At 47.7% G+C, this 20,000-nt stretch overlaps 2 protein-coding genes across 10 annotated transcripts in view; one reads left to right on the forward strand and one right to left on the reverse strand.

Moving 5' to 3' along the window:
* Positions 1–1,907, reverse strand: part of fgf20a (fibroblast growth factor 20a) — a 2,124-nt gene extending 217 nt beyond the window's left edge. The window contains exons 1-3 of the mRNA XM_077022726.1: positions 1,187–1,907; positions 748–851; positions 1–215 (exon numbers count right to left, since the gene is read on the reverse strand). The exon at positions 1–215 is cut by the window's left edge and continues 217 nt beyond it. Coding sequence (XP_076878841.1) covers positions 1–215; positions 748–851; positions 1,187–1,457 — 590 coding nt within the window. The 5' untranslated portion in view covers positions 1,458–1,907. The remainder of the gene's footprint in view (positions 216–747; positions 852–1,186) is intronic.
* A 1,452-nt stretch (positions 1,908–3,359) lies between these two features.
* Positions 3,360–20,000, forward strand: part of micu3a (mitochondrial calcium uptake family, member 3a) — a 20,069-nt gene continuing 3,428 nt past the window's right edge. For 2 of the 9 annotated variants that reach the window (XM_077013586.1, XM_077013587.1), the window contains exons 1-11: positions 3,360–3,681; positions 4,640–4,790; positions 5,973–6,004; positions 6,533–6,611; positions 10,679–10,726; positions 12,221–12,303; positions 12,665–12,736; positions 13,939–13,980; positions 15,612–15,713; positions 18,084–18,178; positions 18,306–18,477. In XM_077013586.1, the coding sequence (XP_076869701.1) occupies positions 3,427–3,681; positions 4,640–4,790; positions 5,973–6,004; positions 6,533–6,611; positions 10,679–10,726; positions 12,221–12,303; positions 12,665–12,736; positions 13,939–13,980; positions 15,612–15,713; positions 18,084–18,178; positions 18,306–18,477 (1,131 nt within the window). In that variant the 5' untranslated portion in view covers positions 3,360–3,426. The remainder of the gene's footprint in view (positions 3,682–4,639; positions 4,791–5,972; positions 6,005–6,532; positions 6,612–10,678; positions 10,727–12,220; positions 12,304–12,664; positions 12,737–13,938; positions 13,981–15,611; positions 15,714–18,083; positions 18,179–18,305; positions 18,478–20,000) is intronic. The other 7 variants (XM_077013585.1, XM_077013592.1, XM_077013590.1 and 4 more) reach the window with 7 other exon arrangements.

Raw genomic sequence — 20,000 nt, forward strand, 5'->3', positions numbered from 1 at the left:
TCAGGTACGCGCTCGGGGTCCACGGGCCGGGGCAGGAAGTGCGTGAACCGCTGGTGCCTTCGGGCCCGCGTGCCGTCCCGCGACGTCCCGTCCTTGTTGAGAGCGACGTAGTAGTGCGGGCCCTTGTCGCCGTGACGATAGAGGTTGGAGGAGTATGTGTTGTACCAGTTCTCCTCGAACTGCTCGCGGAAGACACACTCGGCCGTCAGCTTCTCCTGCGGGGAGAGGAAGTGGGGGGAGGGGAGAGGAAGTGGGGGGAGGGGAGAGGAAGTGGGAGGAGGGGAGAGGAAGTGGGGGGAGGGGAGAGGAAGTGGGGGGAGGGGAGAGGAAGTGGGGGGAGGGGAGAGGAAGTGGGCGGAGGGGAGAGGAAGTGGGGGGAGGGGAGAGGAAGTGGGGGGAGGGGAGAGGAAGTGGGAGGAGGGGAGAGGAAGTGGGGGGAGGGGAGAGGAAGTGGGAGGAGGGGAGAGGAAGTGGGGGGAGGGGAGAGGAAGTGGGGGGAGGTGGGTGTGAGGTGACATAAGGAAAAACAGCAAGACAAACGGTAAGTCACGGCGCACCGACAACCATACAGTTTTATAGTATACAGCATATACAGAATAACACCTGCCCCCTGCCGTCTGCTACACGTTACTACACCTTAACATAATCCACAACTTGATACAACTCTGATGAAGTTGTGCGTCAAGGTAACCGTCACACACTTTAAGCTGAGATGTGGCGGGCGGATTGGGTGGTTTTCGCGCTTACCGAGCCGTAAAGTCTCCCTTTGCTGTCCATCCCCAGATACAGCCCGCTGTCCACAGCGCGAATGCTCACCATCCCCACCGCGAGACTGATGAACTCCAGAATGCCTGCGGGCAAAATAAATGAGAGGAGGTGAGAACAGACCGACCAGCGCTGCCGGTTAACGGGACCGCTTCACGCGCACACTTCATTCACTTAATCTATCTTAATCACACTTAATCTATACGTGCAGACGCGCCGAATTATGATGGGACACCTGATCAAACTTTAACTTACACCAGGACTGATAACGGTCATTAATAATAATAATAATAATAATAATAATAATAATAATAATAATAATAATAATAATAATAATAATAATTGGGCGGATAATAATAATAATAATAATAATAATAATAATAATAATAATAATAATAATAGCACTAATGATGGTACATACCGAATTTGCTGTGATCTGTTCTTGTGCCTTGGACTGTTCCGTCGGGCAGGATCTGGAGATGGTACCCGGTCCGGCAGTACAGTTGTCTCCGCCGCAGAATGCCTTTAAGATGCGTGAGGTCCGCGGGGGAGCTGCGAGACAGGCGCTCCGAGGACACCAGGTGCTCCCTGACCGACGCGTCCCCGGGGACCGGGAGGAGGACGTGAGACGCGTGTGCAAAGCTGTCCAAGCCGTGAGACAGGCTACCGATAAAGTCTCCCACCGCCGCCATCCCCGGGAGTCACGAGGAAAAAGTTACCGTGTGTTGCCTGGAGAAGTCCTTTGGTTTCTCTCTCTCTCTCTCTCTCTCTCTCTCTCTCTCTCTCTCTCTCTGTCGCTCCTGTTATATCCAACACTCCACTGATGCGATCTGAAGGTGCTGTGCGTATGAGCCCTTCTGGAAGAAGACTTCACCTTAAATATGTCCTACATGTAAGTGCACTCTTGACATATGCAAATTGCAGGCTTTAAAGATCTCCGTTTGAAACGTAACTCCTTGATCCTTTGAACCTCTCCTCACCTTTGATGATCGGTTTCATGTACATCCCGAGGTCATCCTCGCGCAGCAAACACTGTTCAACTATACACAGCAGCTACAAAAGAAACGAGTCCAAAGGTCTTTTAAATCTTTGCACAACGCAGGAGAGCGTTGCGAGTTATGAGGAGAAGCTCGCGCACTGTCGCAGAGATGCGCAACTGCCGGTGTACCGAGTGTACTGGCGCACGAGAGCGCGCGGGCGAAATCACCGTAGTGCGCGAGAGACGACTGGAGGCAGGTGGAAGACAAGGAGGAGAAAATAGGGCGGAGCTTACGAGAGAGAGAGAGAGAGAGAGAGAGAGAGAGAGAGAGAGAGAGAGAGAGAGACCCTGACTGACTATATCTGTATTCAGTACATAAACCGTGATTTATTCCTCCCCGTGATTGAAACCTCGTGTATTCAATATGTATGTATGTATGTATGTATGTATGTGTACGTATATGTTGTCCACTAAAACGATGCTCTTGTTTTTAAAATGCAGGTGCGACTTCATACAGGTGTTGACTCTACTGTTCAGCCCATGGGAGGTTGGACCCGCCCGGACCACCCCTCCTTCCTCCCTGTCAGATAGTTCAGTCATCCTGGTGCTCTTTGAACACAATTCTCTTAATTGAGCTTTAAATAAAGAATCAAAGATCTGGGGGATCAAAGTTGTGTTGAAGCTACTGTTAGTTTTTCTTCGCAGAGAAGTTAAGAGGGCCCATTAGCACAAAGGAGAATCCCCGTTTGATGGCAGATGGCTGTGATACTGCAGAAATGCCCCACCACTGCGTCTTATAACGTGTCCCGTGGCACCGTTTGGAAGATTAAGGGCCACAATATGAAGATATGCCATTAAACGCCGATCAGCCCACCCGGTTAGACACAAAAGTCATTCATCAACGGCCCTCTCGGGTGACCCGCTCCCCTGCACCGGTTCCCCGGTCTCATTTGTATTTATGATCTCCTGAAATACCTCCGAACAAAATCGATGCCTCCAGCTAACCAAGAATCAATCCATATCGATCATATAAGCAATAGAGACGTCCGTTACCTGCCAAACCGGGCGGCACCGACGACAGCAGATGAATTGTTCTCGGGGTCAATAGTAAACGTGTGTGGTGTTCTGAATAATTGTTCATTACCTTCCGCAGATAAAAGGTTCACAAATACCAGAGTCGTACAAAGGGACAGATGTGCATTCTAAATATAGCAGTAATGGGTTTATAACGCAAGGATGCTGAGGGTAGATCGGACTCAGACTAGATCAGACTAGATCAGACTCGGGGTTCGGTGTCCAGTGAGCACATCAAAAGGAGAAAAGACACGAAACTGACTGATTCTGAATGTGCAAATACCCATAAGGCAGACAGATTAAAACTTTCTAATAGGCAATATTCAAAACGTCTGATTTCCAGTGTGACATTAATATATATTTATTCAAAATAATATTTAATAATAAATAATGTTTATTTAATAACAAATGATGTTTATTTAATAATAAATAATATTTATTCAAATATTTGAATGCAACAGACAGACGGAGTTAACCTCCAGCACCATATCACGTCTGGTATGTTGGATCAGAAGTTCTGGGGGATGTTTTGGGTTGAAGCACGCGCTCCGGTCCCCGGTGAGTCTCGCGAGAACCGAGAATCCTGCACGACTCTCCCAGCAGCAGACATGGCCGCTCTGCGCACTATACGAGCGCTTTTCGGCACGTTACGGGTTCGGTCCGCTCCTCCAAACGAGCTTTTTGGATCTAATAACCATTATCGCAGGATGAGGGCTGTGGCCGGGTTGGGGCTGGCGGCCGGAGGCGCCGTCATGTACTTCTGGTACCGGGAAACGAGCGGGGCGAGGCGCTCGGAGCTGAAGAACCGAGCCGCCACCCGGTGCCTGGTTCCGTCATTCCCAGCTGTGTGTGCGAAGGAAACGGTACGAGACGTGTGTTCGGTGTCCGTCCGAGTTAACACCTTTCAGAAACGCCACGTTTATTATAGGCGCTATTAAAACAGCTGAGAGTCGTGATGTATTTGTACACGTCGTTCCTCATCCGACACGCAGCGCCAAGTATCAGTTGTATATTTTCTAAGACGTGTGTTCTTTTGTCTTTTATCGCTGTTTGTTCCCTCACTTCAAATGATCTTGTTATTAATCTTTGTTCTGAGACTAATGTGTGTGAGCACGGATGAAAGAACTGTGTTGTTTTGAAGTGTGTCTGGGTTTCCTAAATGTGTTATTCGGTTCTTTAATGTGCCAAACGCCCTTCACGCTGAAACGAGCCTAATGATGCGGTTATTGTGTTGGGCACTTTTAAGGTTTCAGTAGGAGCACAGGACAGAAGTTTAACTTGCATGTTAAATATTTTCCCTTTCCCTGAAGGTGGGCCTTAAGAAATGAATCCCTCCATGTTTCCAGAGTTTGCAGACAACATTTACAGACCAGCTGACACTCCCTTCCGGAGGGGTCTGTATACAGACTGAGTTGTGTAGGTCTGTATACAAACAGATCTAGTCCAGTTAAATTAGCAGCTTCTCTGGGGTTCAATGCACTGACCGCGTTTTATTTAATATTTTGACCACAGTCGGCATACCACACTGTGAAATGTGAAGTGATGCTTACGTGAAAACATGCGGAAACACTTTCCTGCTCTGCCCTCGTAATTTGGGAAGCGTTTTGATGGAAGGGTTTGGACCATTTATAACCACGACGAACTTTTGATCACAAACCAGTTCCTCGTCTCATACTTATTTGAAAAAGGCATGAGGGTGTGTTGAGTGCTTTCTGGACAGACATGAAAAGCAAGTTCTGAATACTTTCCTCAATATTTTGGTGACATCTTGAACATGCTTCAAGCGTGGTGGTGTTTCTCCGCCCTGGTGGTGTTGTGCAGGCTCCTCTACTGGACCTCCAGGATGATGCTGATGTCCACATGTCTTCTCATGAACACCGCTTCCGTATGTTCAGCTCTGTGGAGTACGAGGGCCAGCTGTACATGACACCACAGAACTTCATCGAGTCGGTCACCATGAGCGAACCTCGTAGTGAGTACCACCCACTGAACAGTCCCTCCCCCCCCCCGTCTTCCTCTCCCCTAGTCTTCCTCTCCTCCAGGCACTGCCTAACTTTCATCGCGTATCCGGGCTGTGTGTGTGTGTCTAGATGTGTATATAGGTAGGTGTGTGTGTGTGTGTGTGTGTGTGTAGAAGAAGGTGTAAGGTGTGTGTGTGTGTGTATGTGTGTGTGTGTGTCTATGTGTGTGTAGAAGGCGTAAGGTGTGTGTGTGTGTGTGTGTAGAAGAAGGCGTAAGGTGTGTGTGTGTGTGTGTGTGTGTGTGTGTGTGTAGAAGAAGGTGTAAGGTGTGTGTGTGTGTGTATGTGTGTGTGTGTGTCTATGTGTGTGTAGAAGGCGTAAGGTGTGTGTGTGTGTGTGTGTAGAAGAAGGCGTAAGGTGTGTGTGTGTGTGTGTGTGTGTGTGTGTGTGTGTGTGTGTGTGTGTGTGTGTGTGTGTGTGTGTGTGTGTGTAGAAGAAGGCGTAAGGTGTGTGTGTGTGTGTGTGTCTATGTGTGTAGAAGGCGTAAGGTGTGTGTGTGTGTATGTGTGTGTAGAAGGCGTAAGGTGTGTGTGTGTGTGTGTAGAAGAAGGCATAAACCACCACCATCACCACCCCCACCCCCTCATGCTACTACCCACTAAACGTGATTTCAAGGGGTTGATACCAGATGAAGGGAGTGTGAGACTGTGTGTGAGACTGTGAGAGTGTGTGAGACTGTGTGTGAGACTGTGTGTGAGACTGTGTGTGAGACTGTGTGTGAGAGAGTGTGTGAGAGTGTGTGAGAGTGTGAGTGTGTGAGAGAGTGTGAGAGAGTGTGAGAGAGTGTGAGAGAGTGTGTGAGAGTGTGTGAGAGTGTGTGAGAGTGTGTGAGAGTGTGTGAGAGTGTGTGTGAGAGTGTGTGAGAGTGTGTGAGAGTGTGTGAGAATGTGTGTGAGAGTGAGAGAGAGTGTGTGAGACTGTGAGAGTGTGTGAGAGAGTGTGTGAGACTGTGTGAGAGAGTGTGAGTGTGTGAGAGTGTGTAAATAAGAAATCTACAGAAGCTGCCTATGGAAAAATCATGGTAATGACTAATTAATTCACCTGTTGTTTCCACTCTCTCTCTCTCTCTCTCTCTCTCTCTCCCCCTTCCTCTCTCTCTCCCCCTTCCTCTCTCTCATCCTCATCATAACCAGATAAGAAGCCTTGGAGATCCCTCACTAAACAGGTCTGGTAAAGAAAACCTTTATTTCTCTTTCTGCTTACGTGTCCAATATGTAGGAAACAGCTGCAGGTAGCAGACTAGCTGAGTGTGTTTCAGGGAGTGTCATACTGTACATGCACCCAGTGTGTGTAGTGTCCAGAGTGTGTGTAGTGTCCAGAGTGTGTGTAGTGTCCAGAGTGTGTGTAGTGTCCAGAGTGCGTGTAGTGTCCAGAGTGCGTGTAGTGTCCAGAGTGCGTGTAGTGTTCAGAGTGTTTGTAGTGTGTTCACAGTGTGCAGAGAAAGTATATACTAAAGAACATAGTACAGTAAACATGGTGGTCAGTGTGTTATGCAGATGTGTGTCTTAAGAAATGCCTTCATGTAGTACTAATGAGTCTAAACCAACACTGTATGTGTTATACATCAAATCAAAGTTTCAAATCAAAGTTTATTTGTATAGCGCTTTTCACATACATGGTTAGAAGTACTCAGATATATCCCATTTAAAAATATTAGTCTCTCACATATCTTATGTCCACATCCTTGAGACAGGAATTGGAAAAGATCCTGTCTGAGACTCCTCCAGTGTGGAAAGGAACCTCCAAACTCTTCCGGAACCTGCGGGACAAAGGTACGGTCTGCTCGTCCCAGGTGTCTGCTCGTCCCAGGTGTCTGGACGTCCCAGGTGTCTGGGCGTCCCAGGTGTCTGCTCGTCCCAGGTGTCTGCTCGTCCCAGGTGTCTGGGCGTCCCAAGTGTCTGGGCGTCCCAGGTGTCTGCTCGTCCCAGGTGTCTGCTCGTCCCAGGTGTCTGGGCGTCCCAGGTGTCTGCTCGTCCCAGGTGTCTGCTCGTCCCAGGTGTCTGCTCGTCCCAGGTGTCTGGGCGTCCCAGGTGTCTGGGCGTCCCAGGTGTCTGGTCGTCCCAGGTGTCTGGTCGTCCCAGGTGTCTGCTCGTCCCAAGTGTCTGGGCGTCCCAGGTGTCTGCTCGTCCCAGGTGTCTGGGCGTCCCAGGTGTCTGGGCGTCCCAGGTGTCTGGGCGTCCCAGGTGTCTGCTTGTTGCCATCTAGCATCTCTCTTTTCCCGTGTCCCTGGGATCCAGCGACTGTCTTGCATGTCAGTTTGAAAAAAAAGAAACTAAAACCCCCCAGAAGGCGTGGAGAATAAATGAATATGTGATTGTAAGAAGGACCATCGCCAGTAGATCGTTGAGTTTATAGCAGCTTGCAGCAGGACATCCGGCCAGTTTCCCCGCGGTGATAATTATCTACGCATTGGTGGTAACCGCAGCGAGACTGCTAACGAGAACCCGCCTGATTTCTGTTCGTTCCCACACACCCTCGTTATGATTATCATCGTAGTGACAGCGGTGGATATTTGTCAGCGATGCTTTATCTCATTAGCTTGACTGACGTCGAGCTGCGATGCGTGAGCAAGGAGTCGGTGCGGTGCGTGGTTGGCCAACGTGCCGCTGTAATGATTGAAACGTTGCGCAGGAACTGAAGTGGTTGAGCTAGCGGGAGCCCGTGCCCAGAGCGTCTGAGGAGGGCGGTTTCCAGGAGAAGATCGGTGCTGAGATGGTAGGGAGATGGTAGCGAGGGTCCTCTAGCGGGGCTGGAGAGTCATGTTCTGAGGACTTAGGTCTGGAGAGCTGCAAAACCCATTGGTTGTGGAGAATGACTACGTAGAAGAGAGTAGATTTGTATGCATGCATGTGCTCAGGTTGCGTGAAAACATACACTACTCACAAAAAGTTAGGAATATTTGGAATTTATGGTAAATGTAAAAAGTTCTCACTACAGTGATATATCATGTAGTATATCATATATCATGTGGCATTTAAGTAGAAGCATACAATGTTGATTCCCTCATCTCAAAACTTTATTGAAACAAAAGCCAACAGTGGTGTGTAAACCCCAAAAAATAAATGTCAATGTCCCTGAAACTTGTCAGGTGCACTTGAGCGTCAATTACTGCTGGACAACAACGCCTCATGCTGTCAAATTGACTTATTGTCTGCTGAGTCATGGCACCTCACTCTTCTTGAAGGTCCCTCAGGCCATTGAGGTTCTGGGGTACAGAGTTATGAGCCTCTGCACGGTGGCTCAGCTGACCTGCAGGTTTTTAGATGCAAACAGTTAAGAATGGTCCTACATCACTCTTGGGTGCCTCGCTACTCCTTTAGACGTGCTTGGAGGTCTATGGCATTCATCATCCAGTTCTGCAGGGCACTGTTCACAAAGGTCGTCCGTGTGGGCTGTGACCAAAGGATACACTTCTGTGCCTGTCGGAGACTCCTCCAGTCTCTCTGTATCTCTGTTGCAACCTGCTGATGACACTCTGTGACACTCAGAGCTCAGTGGCCACTTCCGTCTGAGGACATCCTGTTAGAAGCTTCACAATAGTGAGGTGCTGTTGATCAATGATGTCAACTTGGTCTCCTGACCTCAACATGTGAACAGCATGATGGACTGTTTACAGTAAATACCGATTCTAACTGAACCAGGAAACATATCGGTTGAGTCATGAATCAAACTCCAGTTGTGAATTTGTGAACAGCAAGTTGTACAAAAGGTACTGAAACACTGAACAGTTGGACCTGTGCATTCAGAAGTTTAGAGGAATAAAGGTCAGAGTGCCATTTAAGTTCTTAAAGTTTTGAGAGTAGTGTATATGTGTGTTTGTGCACATGTGTGCGGTGTGTGCATGAGTGTGTGTGGGTGTGTGTATGTATGTTAATGTGTATATGTATGTGTGCTGTGTGTGTGTGTGTGTGTGTGTGTGTGTGTGTGGAGTGCTCTCTGCCTGACATGCACAAACATGAGGCCTTTCCTTCACTGGACTCTGGAGGATAATTCAGATAATATCATTTCAAACAATCCTTAGAAGTGACCGAGCGATTCATTTTGGCAAACAAAGATGTCCGAATCATCAGCTAGAGGTCGTAGTCCTCGCTGAGAAACATCACAGCTGCACCTGCACAACAGCGGCCTGAATGGAGACACAGCCCCAACCATCCCCACAGCTCTGGGGGAACAACAATGTTATTGTAGCAGGCAACTACATCTGTAAGCACAACCTTAAAAACTTTACCTAAAACATTTAATAATAACTTGAACACATTGTCCGTAGAAACCTCATTAATGTCCGCAAAGAGCCCAGACACGGATGAAGACTGCGAGGGTTCCATTTCAGAACCTTCTAGAATCCTTTCCCAGAGTTTTTGTGAGGTCCTGTCACTAGACCCTCCTGCCCGGGTCTCGAAACTCCCACAAATCCAAACATGACATGTTATCTTTACCTTAGAAGGCATCCATGATGGAGGTTAGTGGAGGAACAGCAACATTCAGGCTGCCACTGCATAGTACTTGTTCTTAGATTTAACGCACCTACTGATTAGAGTCAGTGAGAGAGACACCAGGCTGGTAATGGAGCACTACAACTTTTACCCATAACTACTTCCATGCAGTAGACCTGGAGCTTTAGCAAATATCGGCTTTCTTAGGGTCATTCTAGAACATGGGGACGTTCTAGAATGTCACACCATGACCACTTTCATGGGGACGTTTTAGAACTTCACATCATGACCACTTTCATGGGGTAGTTCTAGAACGTCACACCATGACCACTTTCATGGGGTAGTTCTTGACCTTTGAACCCTAACCACTTACTTGCAGTGGTTCTAGAACTTCACCCCGTAACCACTTCTATGTTGTAGTTCTAGAAGTTTAGGGACTGAGCAGGTTGGAATCAGGGACTTCATGAAGGACTGTGTGGAGAGGGTGTGTGGTCTGTTTCCTGCTCTGTGTGCTGTGTGTGTGAGAGAGAACGTTTGCTCTACTGACTGAACAGCACCCAGAGTGTCAGGTTCTACTCCTGCAGACATGAAGCTGCTCTCCACAAACACTCGGTTCAGTCACCCAGAACTGTAGCCCGCTGTCTCCACACACACACACACACACACACACACACACACACACGTGTAAAGTGAGGACCAAGCTCTCAGTGTTGTAACGTATATCCGTAACGTCTCTGACTGTCCACTGCTCTTCTTACAAAAACATCCTCAGGAGCTTCCATCTTCCTTTTCTTATTTTCCCTCTGTGTCTTTCTCTCCATACACACACACACACACACACACACACACACACACACACACACACACACACACACACACACACACACACACACACACACACACAGCATGTACCCCACAATATCCCCCTTTTTTTGCTTGTCCTCTCCTTCTGACTGCAGCCTCTCCAAAACTCCACCTGGCCATCAATCCCCGAGCCCCGACGGTCACACGTCCCCAGTGTGTGGGCCCGTCCTGGGCCTGCCGGTCCCCAGTGTGTGGGCCCGTCCTGGGCCTGCCAGTCCCCAGTGTGTGGGCCCGTCCTGGGCCTACCACATCCCGGTGCCAGAGGCCCCTTTTTAGATCTTATCATCATGACAGCAGGGATTACTCACCGTGGTCTGAGGAGCGCGGCGGTGTCCGCCTGTATCTGTGAGGCCCCCGGGGCTTTGGGAACCAGTAAACATATTAATCCGCCTTCAGAAGAACTGCTTGCTTGCTCTCCCGGTGGAGACGGGGCAGGGAGGGGGTGTGGGGGCGCGGGGGGCCCGGGCTAGGCCATTTGGGGGCTGTTAGTGTGATACTGTACATTAGCGGCACGCATATGACCCTTTGATCTTCCCATACAGGGATCATCGCTTACACGGAGTATCTCTTCCTGCTCTGCATCTTGACAAGTGAGTAGAAGCTCTCTGTCGTCCTCTCTGTCATCCTCTCTGTCTTCTTCCATTGGCCATTCTCCGTCTTTCTGTAATTTATAAATACATAGAGAGAGAGAGGGTTTCTCTCGCAGAGTTTCCAGAGGCCCTTTATCAGCTGTGCTTCTTCAAGATGCTGATGAAGCCTCTGTCTGAAACGTCCTGATTCTCTGGAAACTCCATGTACTTCCATATCAATGTTGCCTATCTGTACGTCTCTCACTACAGTACACTGCAGTTACTCACCTGAAATCTTCTTCTCTCTATATATACATACATACATAGAGCCCTTCTCAGTCCCGTTGTTACAGATGTATCGTTTCCAAAGCTCAGCCTTACCAGAGCCCCACCCACAATCTCATCTTAAGACAGAGAGATGGACAGAGAGAGAGATGGACAGAGAGAGAAAAGGAAGGGAAACTTTGAGATACAGACAGTTATTGAATGCCGAGCGTCTTCAGAAACTACAGAGGGTGGGGTCGCGACCTGGCCCCAGCGGGTCATGGGGTCACGACCTGCAGTGCGCTCACACTGAATGTGTTGGCGTTCACGTGTGGTGTGTGTTCCGGTGGCTCGTCTCTCACACTGAACAGCGAAGGCGAGCTGCCCCAGTGTGTGTTGCGGTGAGAAGTGTGAACAGCTGCTGTGTTCTCACGTCCACGTCAAGTGGACAGAAGGTTTATCAGCGCACACGTCTGACTCTGCTGTCCCCAGAACAGTGTTGAGGCTTCTGAATGCTGTACATGTAAACAAACACACGCCGTCTACAGAGAGGTGTGTGTTATGGCCTGGGTGGTGCATTGCGGGGGTCAGGTCGGGTCAGACTGGGCGTGTCATCATCGTCTCCTGCAACATAAAGCACTTCAATAGGCAACCTCGACCACGCCGCCGTTCCCACGGCAACGCGACGCCATGGAGACCCGTGGCCTCTTAGCAAGTTCAAAAACACACCTGGGAAAAGTGATGAAAGCATCAGGGCGTGCGGGCTGCAGCTGCGGGGGGAGGGGCGCAACAGAACCAACCATACACTGGGGGGGGGGGGCAATTTGAATATTCAAAAGTGGGTGGGATTAGTCAGAAGTGGCTTTTCTCTGTTAAGTTTGTTCTATTGTACTATGATTGACGTGTTTTCTGGTATAGAACAGATAAAATCTATCTGCACTTGAGCATCAGTCTAATAACCCATTTCCAGTAGTGTTGTCTCAGCATTGGTGCACCTTTATGGGTTCCCATTTAGGGCCTCATGAATATTTAAAAATATTATAAATTTTAAGTGCACGGTCGGTATAGATCTGGATTCTAAGACGCTTGACGAGATTCTAGAATCTGATTGTTCTATTATTTTACATCTTCAAGGAACAATCACTCTACCAAAGACTCCTGCAGCACTATGACTTCATAATTATGTACATTATCTCATGATGGATACCAGCTTGGATTTGGATACCATGATTTGCTTGTCTCTCTCCTCAGAGCCTCATGCTGGCTTTAAAATCGCCTTCAACATGTTTGACGCCGATGGTAACCAGATGGTGGACAAGCATGAATTCCTGGTGGTAAGACAACAGGCATCTTTCAGCCATTAAACGCTTGGTTCTGAGCCTCACCGCTCGGTCCATCAGGCCTTGTGGGTAGGGTGGAGAGTAGTCCTACACCTAACACTGATAGTGTCCCAGAACCAGAACCTAGACTAAGGACTGCTAGAACCTGATCTGAACACTGCTGCTCTAATTCAGTATTGATTTAATTCCTTTTGGGATTTCTTTAGAGAAAAATGTTATTGAATGCGTTGCATAAATGACTGATTGCCCCATTTATGAATGGATTTCATGTAATTGATTACTGATCGGCTGTGCGTTGAACGATCGGAGAAAGCCGAGTGTGGGCGAGCATCCCATGCGTTGTCCTCTTCCCCAGCTGCAGGAGATCTTCAGGAAGAAGAATGAGAAGAGAGGGAGAAAGGGAGACATGGAGAAGTCTGCTCAGCTGGTAAGAAGGCCCTGACTGTCGAATCATGCAGGCCAGAGAGTGGCTCCACTATAGAGAAGACCCAACCTGATATTAGGCAGTGGGTGGGACCAGGACATGGTGTTGGGTGAGAAGATGTGGAGGTATGAAATGAGTGTTGGATATCAGAGTCTGGAGGGTTTCGGAATGGGATTGTGTAGAGACATATCAGGGATGGAAATGGTAGGTTAAAATGGGTTGGTTAAGAAATGGGTTTGTCTGGTTATAAGAAGGTTTGGTTGGGTTAGGAGCTGCATGTGAACATGGGTTTGTCTGGTTAGGAGGTGGGTTTGGTTAGAAGGTGGGTTTGTCGGGTTAGAAGATTGATTTGTTGGGTTAGTAGATGAGCAGCAGACCTTCTAATTCTCTCCCTAGAGGATGTTCTTGTACACATATCAGTTGCTCATTGTTAAGTGAATGAAGCGAGTTTGTTGGCCTGGGGAGTCAGAGAAGGAGCCAAAATGCCCCCCAGATGATGTGTGGTGTCCATCACGGAGAGAATCCAGGATGGCTTCAGTCCTTCAGTATTTCATGGTTGGGTGACATCTCCACTGAACAGATGGTGTAGGGCCATGTAAACATGAAACTCCGGGGAGGAGATGAGGAGAACCGGCAGAGCTGTGCAGCGTGTGATTTTCAATTTGACTGAAGAATGTTGTTTAAGCTGATAAAAATCACAAACCAATTTTTTTTCTTGGTCTTTCTGCTGTAGAGAGAAATACCTCTTGTGTGTACGTGTTTTCTCACCATGGTAACCAGTATCAGTGGAATCATGGTTTGCTGAATGAATATTTTCACTGTTATTTTAAGGGAGTTAGGTGTTGGGAACCAGACCAACCCTCCCCCCAACCACACACACACACACACACACACACACACACACACACACACACCATAACAAACATAATGATGAATATTTTGAGCTATTTAATTAATCAAGGTGAGCAGTTGACACATATTTTTACCATTGTATTCTGAGTGTTGTACTATAGTAGCTTTGAGAAAGCTATTGTATTCATTCAGTCCAAGGAGGTCAGAGAGAAAAGGTGTGTAAATATTTCTGTCTGGTCCAACCACTTCCTGTCTGTGCTTGTTCTAACATGTCTATTCCTCTTCTTCCTCCCTAACTCTGTCTCCTCCTCTTCCTCACTCAATGCCCCGCCCCTCACCCCTGATCGGGATAGAGTATGCAACTCTATGGATATCAGGTCGCCCCCGTCAACAGCGTACGTAGCCTTTGACCTTTGACCTCTGAGTGTCTTGGAGGTAAAATGGTGGGCGGGGTTTTAGGGGGCAAATAGGGAGAGAACGCCACAGGAGTGCACAAGAACGCCACAGGAGTGCACAAGGCTAATGAGCGTGCACGTGAGATCAGAGAGGATGCAGTAGACCAGGCTCGCACGCCCAACCTGACCCTGCTGGGGTCAAACAGCCGCTGTGACTTTTGACCACAGCAGGCAAATTTGATTCAGATTGATTTTTTTTTTAACAGTAACAAGTCCATTCCAAACATGGTCAGTGGCGGGTCAGGGACACGCCCGGGCCGTCGGCCGAAGAGAAACTGTGGCTGTGAATGTGTTTTCTATTGAGCAGGAACAGGAGTGTTTCAAAAGCACTTAGTCTAACGCTGTGACCTTACCCTACCCCACCCACACACACACACACACACACACACACTGACCTGGTGGTCCTCCTGTGATGTTTGCACAAAGTGGCTTCACCTCTGAAAAGTGAAGGGTGGGACAGAGAGAGTGAATGAGGATGGAAGAGGATCTGAGAGAGAGAGAGAGAGAGAGAGAGAGAGAGAGAGAGAGAGAGAGAGAGAGAGAGAGAGAGAGAGAGAGGAGAGAGAGGGACAGAGAGAAGAGAGAAACTGTTACACTGACATTCTAATCTAATCTGGTCACTGCCGACTGCGGGAGGCTTTTCATTAAAAGTCTTAGATTATGTAATATGTATCTCTTATAGTCTTATATTCTGCTATTATTAATCTTACTCTTACAGCACTGAGAGGTAATGTCTTACATTAAACATAATTATATTTCAGGCATAAAGCACTATGAGGTAATGAAGTACATTATACATTATCAATATATCTCTGAGCACTGAGGTGATGTCTAATGGTATATATTATCAGTATATCTCAGTCTTACGGCACTGAGGTGATGTCTTAACACTATATATTATCAGTATATCTCAGTCTTACGGCACTGAGGTGATGTCTTAACACTATATATTATCAGTATATCTCAGTCTTATGGCACTTACATTATCGTTATATCTCATAATCTTTCAGCTCTGTGAGGTAATGATTTTGTAGGTGGGCAGTACAGATTCTGTTGGGTAGATTCTGTTGGGTAGATTCCCCGCTGGGCAAAACACTTTGCTTTCAGATTAATTACTCCAAATTCCCACAGGCTCCTTTCTTCAGGCAAATCAGCCCTGGTTGAAACAGCCTGAAGAAAGATTTACATTAATGAACTTTTACACCGTTTTTAACAATTCCACTTCATTGAAGTAATCATAGATGAAGTCAAGTAGTATTTTTCCTGGAAGGCTTGTAGTTTTACATCACATAATAATAAAGAAACACGAACGAATTTCATCTAACCTCAATTAGCATATTGCTAACTAATCTCATTTAACTTCAATTAGCATATTGCTAACTAATCTCATTTAACTTCAATTAGCATATCGCTAACGAAGCATCTTTTTTCCCCTATTTGCGACACGCTGTCGTTTCAGTTCTGCTGAGCACACGGTTAGCGACATTAGAGAGCTAATGGCTATCCCTGTGCTGCCGCACCCCCCCCCCCCCCCCCCCCTCACCCCTCCGCACCCCCCCAACCCCACGCAGGCCTTGAAAAGAGAAAGTGGTGAGGCAGGGGCCACAGAGCGCAGCTACTGGGACGTGTTGAGACGAGGCGCAAGCCACGCCCTGTTTTCCGACCTGGCAGAGGTACAGCCCCGCCCTCCAACCCTGCACATGCTCACCATCACCTTTATTTTTGAGTCATGCGTCCTCGCGGTCCACGGCCTCACACACCACAACCTCACCGAGAGGCGTCTCAGACCTGGGGGCAGAGAGGGCGGGGCCAGTGATGACACCAGGCTATGAGGATGGTGTTGTCCGAGTTCCCTGGAAGGAAGCGACCCTCCCGTTACACCAGTCACCCTCTCTCTATAGAAACCAGTTTCTATAGTACCATGGTGGTTGTCCACTCATCTGTTATCATGCCTTATTCATTCCTCATTTCTCTTCTGTGTTCAGTTGACAGTAAGTCTGGCGCTCATACATGTGGAAGGTTCTAGAAAATTCATACATACTTAAGGTTCATACATGTGGAAGGTTCCGGAAAGTTAATACACGAGGAAGGTTCATACATGTGGAAGGTTCCGGAAGGTTCATACATGTGGAAGGTTCCGGAAGGTTCATGTATGCAGAAGGTTCCGGAAGGTTCGTACATGTGGAAGGTTCCAGAAGTGCTTGTAGAAATGAAGTTGACTGTTGTGCTTGTCGTTGTCTGTGTTCATTGGTGTCCCTTTTGTGCTTTACCCGTTTTTATGTTTGCAAGAGAGTGTTTTGTTTTTAGGACTGAAAAAAGACGCCACAGTGTGAACTTGTGAGAGATTATTCTGCTCACGTGTGCGGGTACGTGAGAGGGAGGGGTGTGTTTGGATGGCCAGCAGGCTGTCTGAGGGACTCTAATGGCTGTAGAAGAGAACACTCCAGCCTAATGGTCCTGTCAAGCTGCACATCTGAACTTTATTTACCCAGCCTGCCAGTCACTCAGTGTGTGTGTGTGTGTGTGTGTGTGTGTGTGTGTGTGTGTGTGTGTGTGTGTGTGTGTGTGTGTGTGTGTGTGAGAGAGAGACAAAGACATTTATGTTAGGGTATTTCAGATGACACAGCAGTTAGTTAAGGCTATTTGTATAGAGTACAGGGTCTCTTAATGCAAGTGTGTGTGTGTGTGTGTGTGTGTGTGTGCGCACGTTTATAGGCAAGTGACTGACAAATATATACTAGGAGCGTCTGAGTCACTGTGTGTGTTTGTAGTGGGTGTGTTAGCGTGAGTTTCTCATCTTCAGGGTTGGAATAGGTAATCACTGTTTATCACCTGTGCACTGAGATCAAAAAGCCAAAAGTGCCTGAGGGTTGTCTCTGCCATGTTGGAGGCGTGGCTGTCGCCATGGAATCATGTGATGATGACTTCACAGTAATGGTTTCCGGGAACTGTGACATTGTGCTTGTGATGTCAGTCTTCCAGGAGATCAATTAGATGGCCATGCTTTAATTAACTGGAAGGGAATGAATGGTGAGGTCTGCAAAGGCAAACGGAGGCTTGTGTGTGTGTGTGTGTGAGTGTGTGTGAGAGAGAGAGAGAGAGATGAGTGTAAAGACACACCCGGTCGTGTGTACAGCTTCAGCGAGTGTGAGTTTTAATTATCTCGATGAGGAAGCGTTCACGTAGCTGCTGTGCTCTATAACATATGTGGTCTTGTTTAAGGTATTGTCCCCTACAGACTTCACACACACCAAACGCCATCTGCTCCTACGCAGTCTTTCTGCTTCGCTGTCCACCAGAGCTTTGAGTTGTCAAACGAAAACGTTCTTTTTCTCTCTGTAACTTTCCCGACGGGCGAAACGGTTTCTCCACGACTTAGGATTATAATCTGGAGGTATAGCCAAAGCATGGGCTACGGCTTTGGTTGTCATGAATGCACAGAGCCTTTGAGGACATGAGACACCCCTGCTTGGTCCCGCCCAAGTTTAGCATGACAGGCTCCGCCCACATTGCCTTGTTACAGATGGCAGGTTCTGGCTTTGTGCTTTATGATGTCCCAGCAGAGCTTCAGAGTGTGTGTGTGTGTGTGTGTGTGTGTGTGTGTGTGTGTGTGCGCGTGTGCCCTGATACCTTGCATGGTCTTGCCTCGTCTCCTCGTCCGTCTCCGTCTCTGCAGTGTGTCCCCACGAGGCATGTGTGTGTGTTTGTCTGCATGTGTCTTTGTGTTTGTACGTATGTGTGTGTGTTCGTGTGTGTGGGCATGTGTGCCGGTCTCTGTGTGTCTGTTCAGTTGCTCCTTCGATCTTTATACCGCTTGGACGGACTCTTGGCACTGGTCCTACACCATGCTGCAGGTATAAAGATCGGCTCGTGCGCAGCCCGTCCTCCGCCCTGTGATGACGCCCTGATTGGATGGCACCATGGATGGCTCTGTGACGGACGGCCCCCATTGGCAAGGACGTAACCATGGTTTTGTCGCTCACTGACCTTATTTTTTTAATCTCTTGCCCCCACCCTCTTTCACTCTCCCTGGCCAATCACAGCGCGTTGATGAGAGCATGATGATTGACACAACGCTGCTGGTGCATTTCTTTGGAAAGAAGGGGAAGGCGGAGCTAACGTTTGATGACTTCTACAGGTATGGATGATGTTCACACACTCCCCTCTCCCGAGGAGCATCCTTGTTTATTCTTTATCATCAGTATCTGCATCTAATAATAAATATAGGAAAAAAAAATACACATCCATCTCTCTCTCTCTCGCAGGTTCATGGATAATCTGCAGACGGAGATGTTGGAGATTGAGTTCCTCAACTACTCCAGAGGTATGACCACCATCAGCGAGGAGGACTTCGCTCGCATTCTCCTGCGCTACACCAACGTGGAGGACATCCGAAGTTACCTTGACAACGTGCGTCAGACCATACCTGACGAGAAGGTGCGTCCCGTAACCTCTCGGGGCTCTGAGGGAGGGAGGGAGGGGCGGGGGGGGGGGGGGGGGGGGTCTCTCCACTTTGTCAGTTTATCTTGTAAGCGGTTCAAGATACCAAGATACAGGATTTGCTTGCTAAAGTGGCCAAAGTAACCAAATCCCTTTTGTGGTGTTTTGTCCCTAAGATCTCTGATCCTCCACCATCTGAACACACACACACACACACACACACACACACACACACACAGAGTGTAACAGCAGCGTGTTAGGTGGGGTGTAATCTTGCATCTCTTCCTGTCACCTCCGCTGCCCTAACTCCTCCCCTTTGTTCTGCTCCAAAAACACTTGTGAATGATTGACAGCTCACTGCCCCAATAGTATCATGTTCAGCGCAGACAGGTGCCCTCCTACTGAGTGGTGACTTGTTTTGTTTTTCGGGAGAGTGGATGTTTTAGTGTTGACATGAGACCCTCTGTATTCCCTGAAAGGGCGTTAGTGGGTAATTTGATAATACGTTAGTTCCTCTGTCCAAACACACAGGATTGCTTATTTATTCTGTCAATGTATACAAATGGAGAGAACCTTTTTAAATCGATAAAACAGCCTTTTCTTAAATTAAACTTTCATACCGTTCATCATGTTGGAGGTTTATATGTGATCAAAATTTTAATTGCCCTTAAACACTTAAATTAAAACCCATTGTCACAATCATACTGAATCAGACTTATACTCAAATCGTATTGAAACAAATCTGATACAGTAGTCATCTCTGACACAGCAATCATCTCGTACACAATAGGTGTCTCTGACACACTAATGATCTCTGACAATAATCTGTGAAACAATAGTCATCTCTGATACAGAACTCATCACTGACGTAATCGTCAACTCTGACACAGTAGTCATCACTGACATAATTGTTATCTGAAGAAAAAAAAGTGGTCATCTCTCAAAAATGGCCTTTGTTAAAGGATGCCTGTACCCAGAAATCAATGTAATTGTGACTAATAACAAATGTGTAAGATTTCGTGTTATTTACCATGCTTTCGTTTGCAGTTTTCACACGGACTACCAGCTAGCATTTATGGGTATTCCATGATCTATTATTAACACTAATCCCGATCCCCTGTTTCATCATGAACCCCAAACATGAACTCAAACGCGAACCTCTCACCAGGCTGTGAAGGGAACAGTTTATTAGAGGAACGTTTCAACCCTTTTAGCTACAAGGAGATGACTGATTGGATGTCACACTAAACACCCAATTTGTGGTGCACTCTGTGCATGACGACACACTTGTGAAGATCTCCAGCAGCGGGAGATCTGCTGTCAGATGACGGTAAAGCCCGGAGAGACTGATCTGAGAGCTGCTCAGAGACCCTGCAAACCAGCCTGCCGTGGCAAAACCACACTAGTAGATCTGACTCCACATCAGTGTTTGTCTCAGCTCGTCTGGGTCTCATTTAGGTCTGGCAAAGAATAACTGTTGTGTGAGCCATTAGCACTTTAGAGTAACCAAATAAACCCAG

Source organism: Brachyhypopomus gauderio, chromosome 1 (genome assembly GCF_052324685.1).
Source record: "Brachyhypopomus gauderio isolate BG-103 chromosome 1, BGAUD_0.2, whole genome shotgun sequence".
NCBI classification, from domain to species: domain Eukaryota; kingdom Metazoa; phylum Chordata; class Actinopteri; order Gymnotiformes; family Hypopomidae; genus Brachyhypopomus; species Brachyhypopomus gauderio.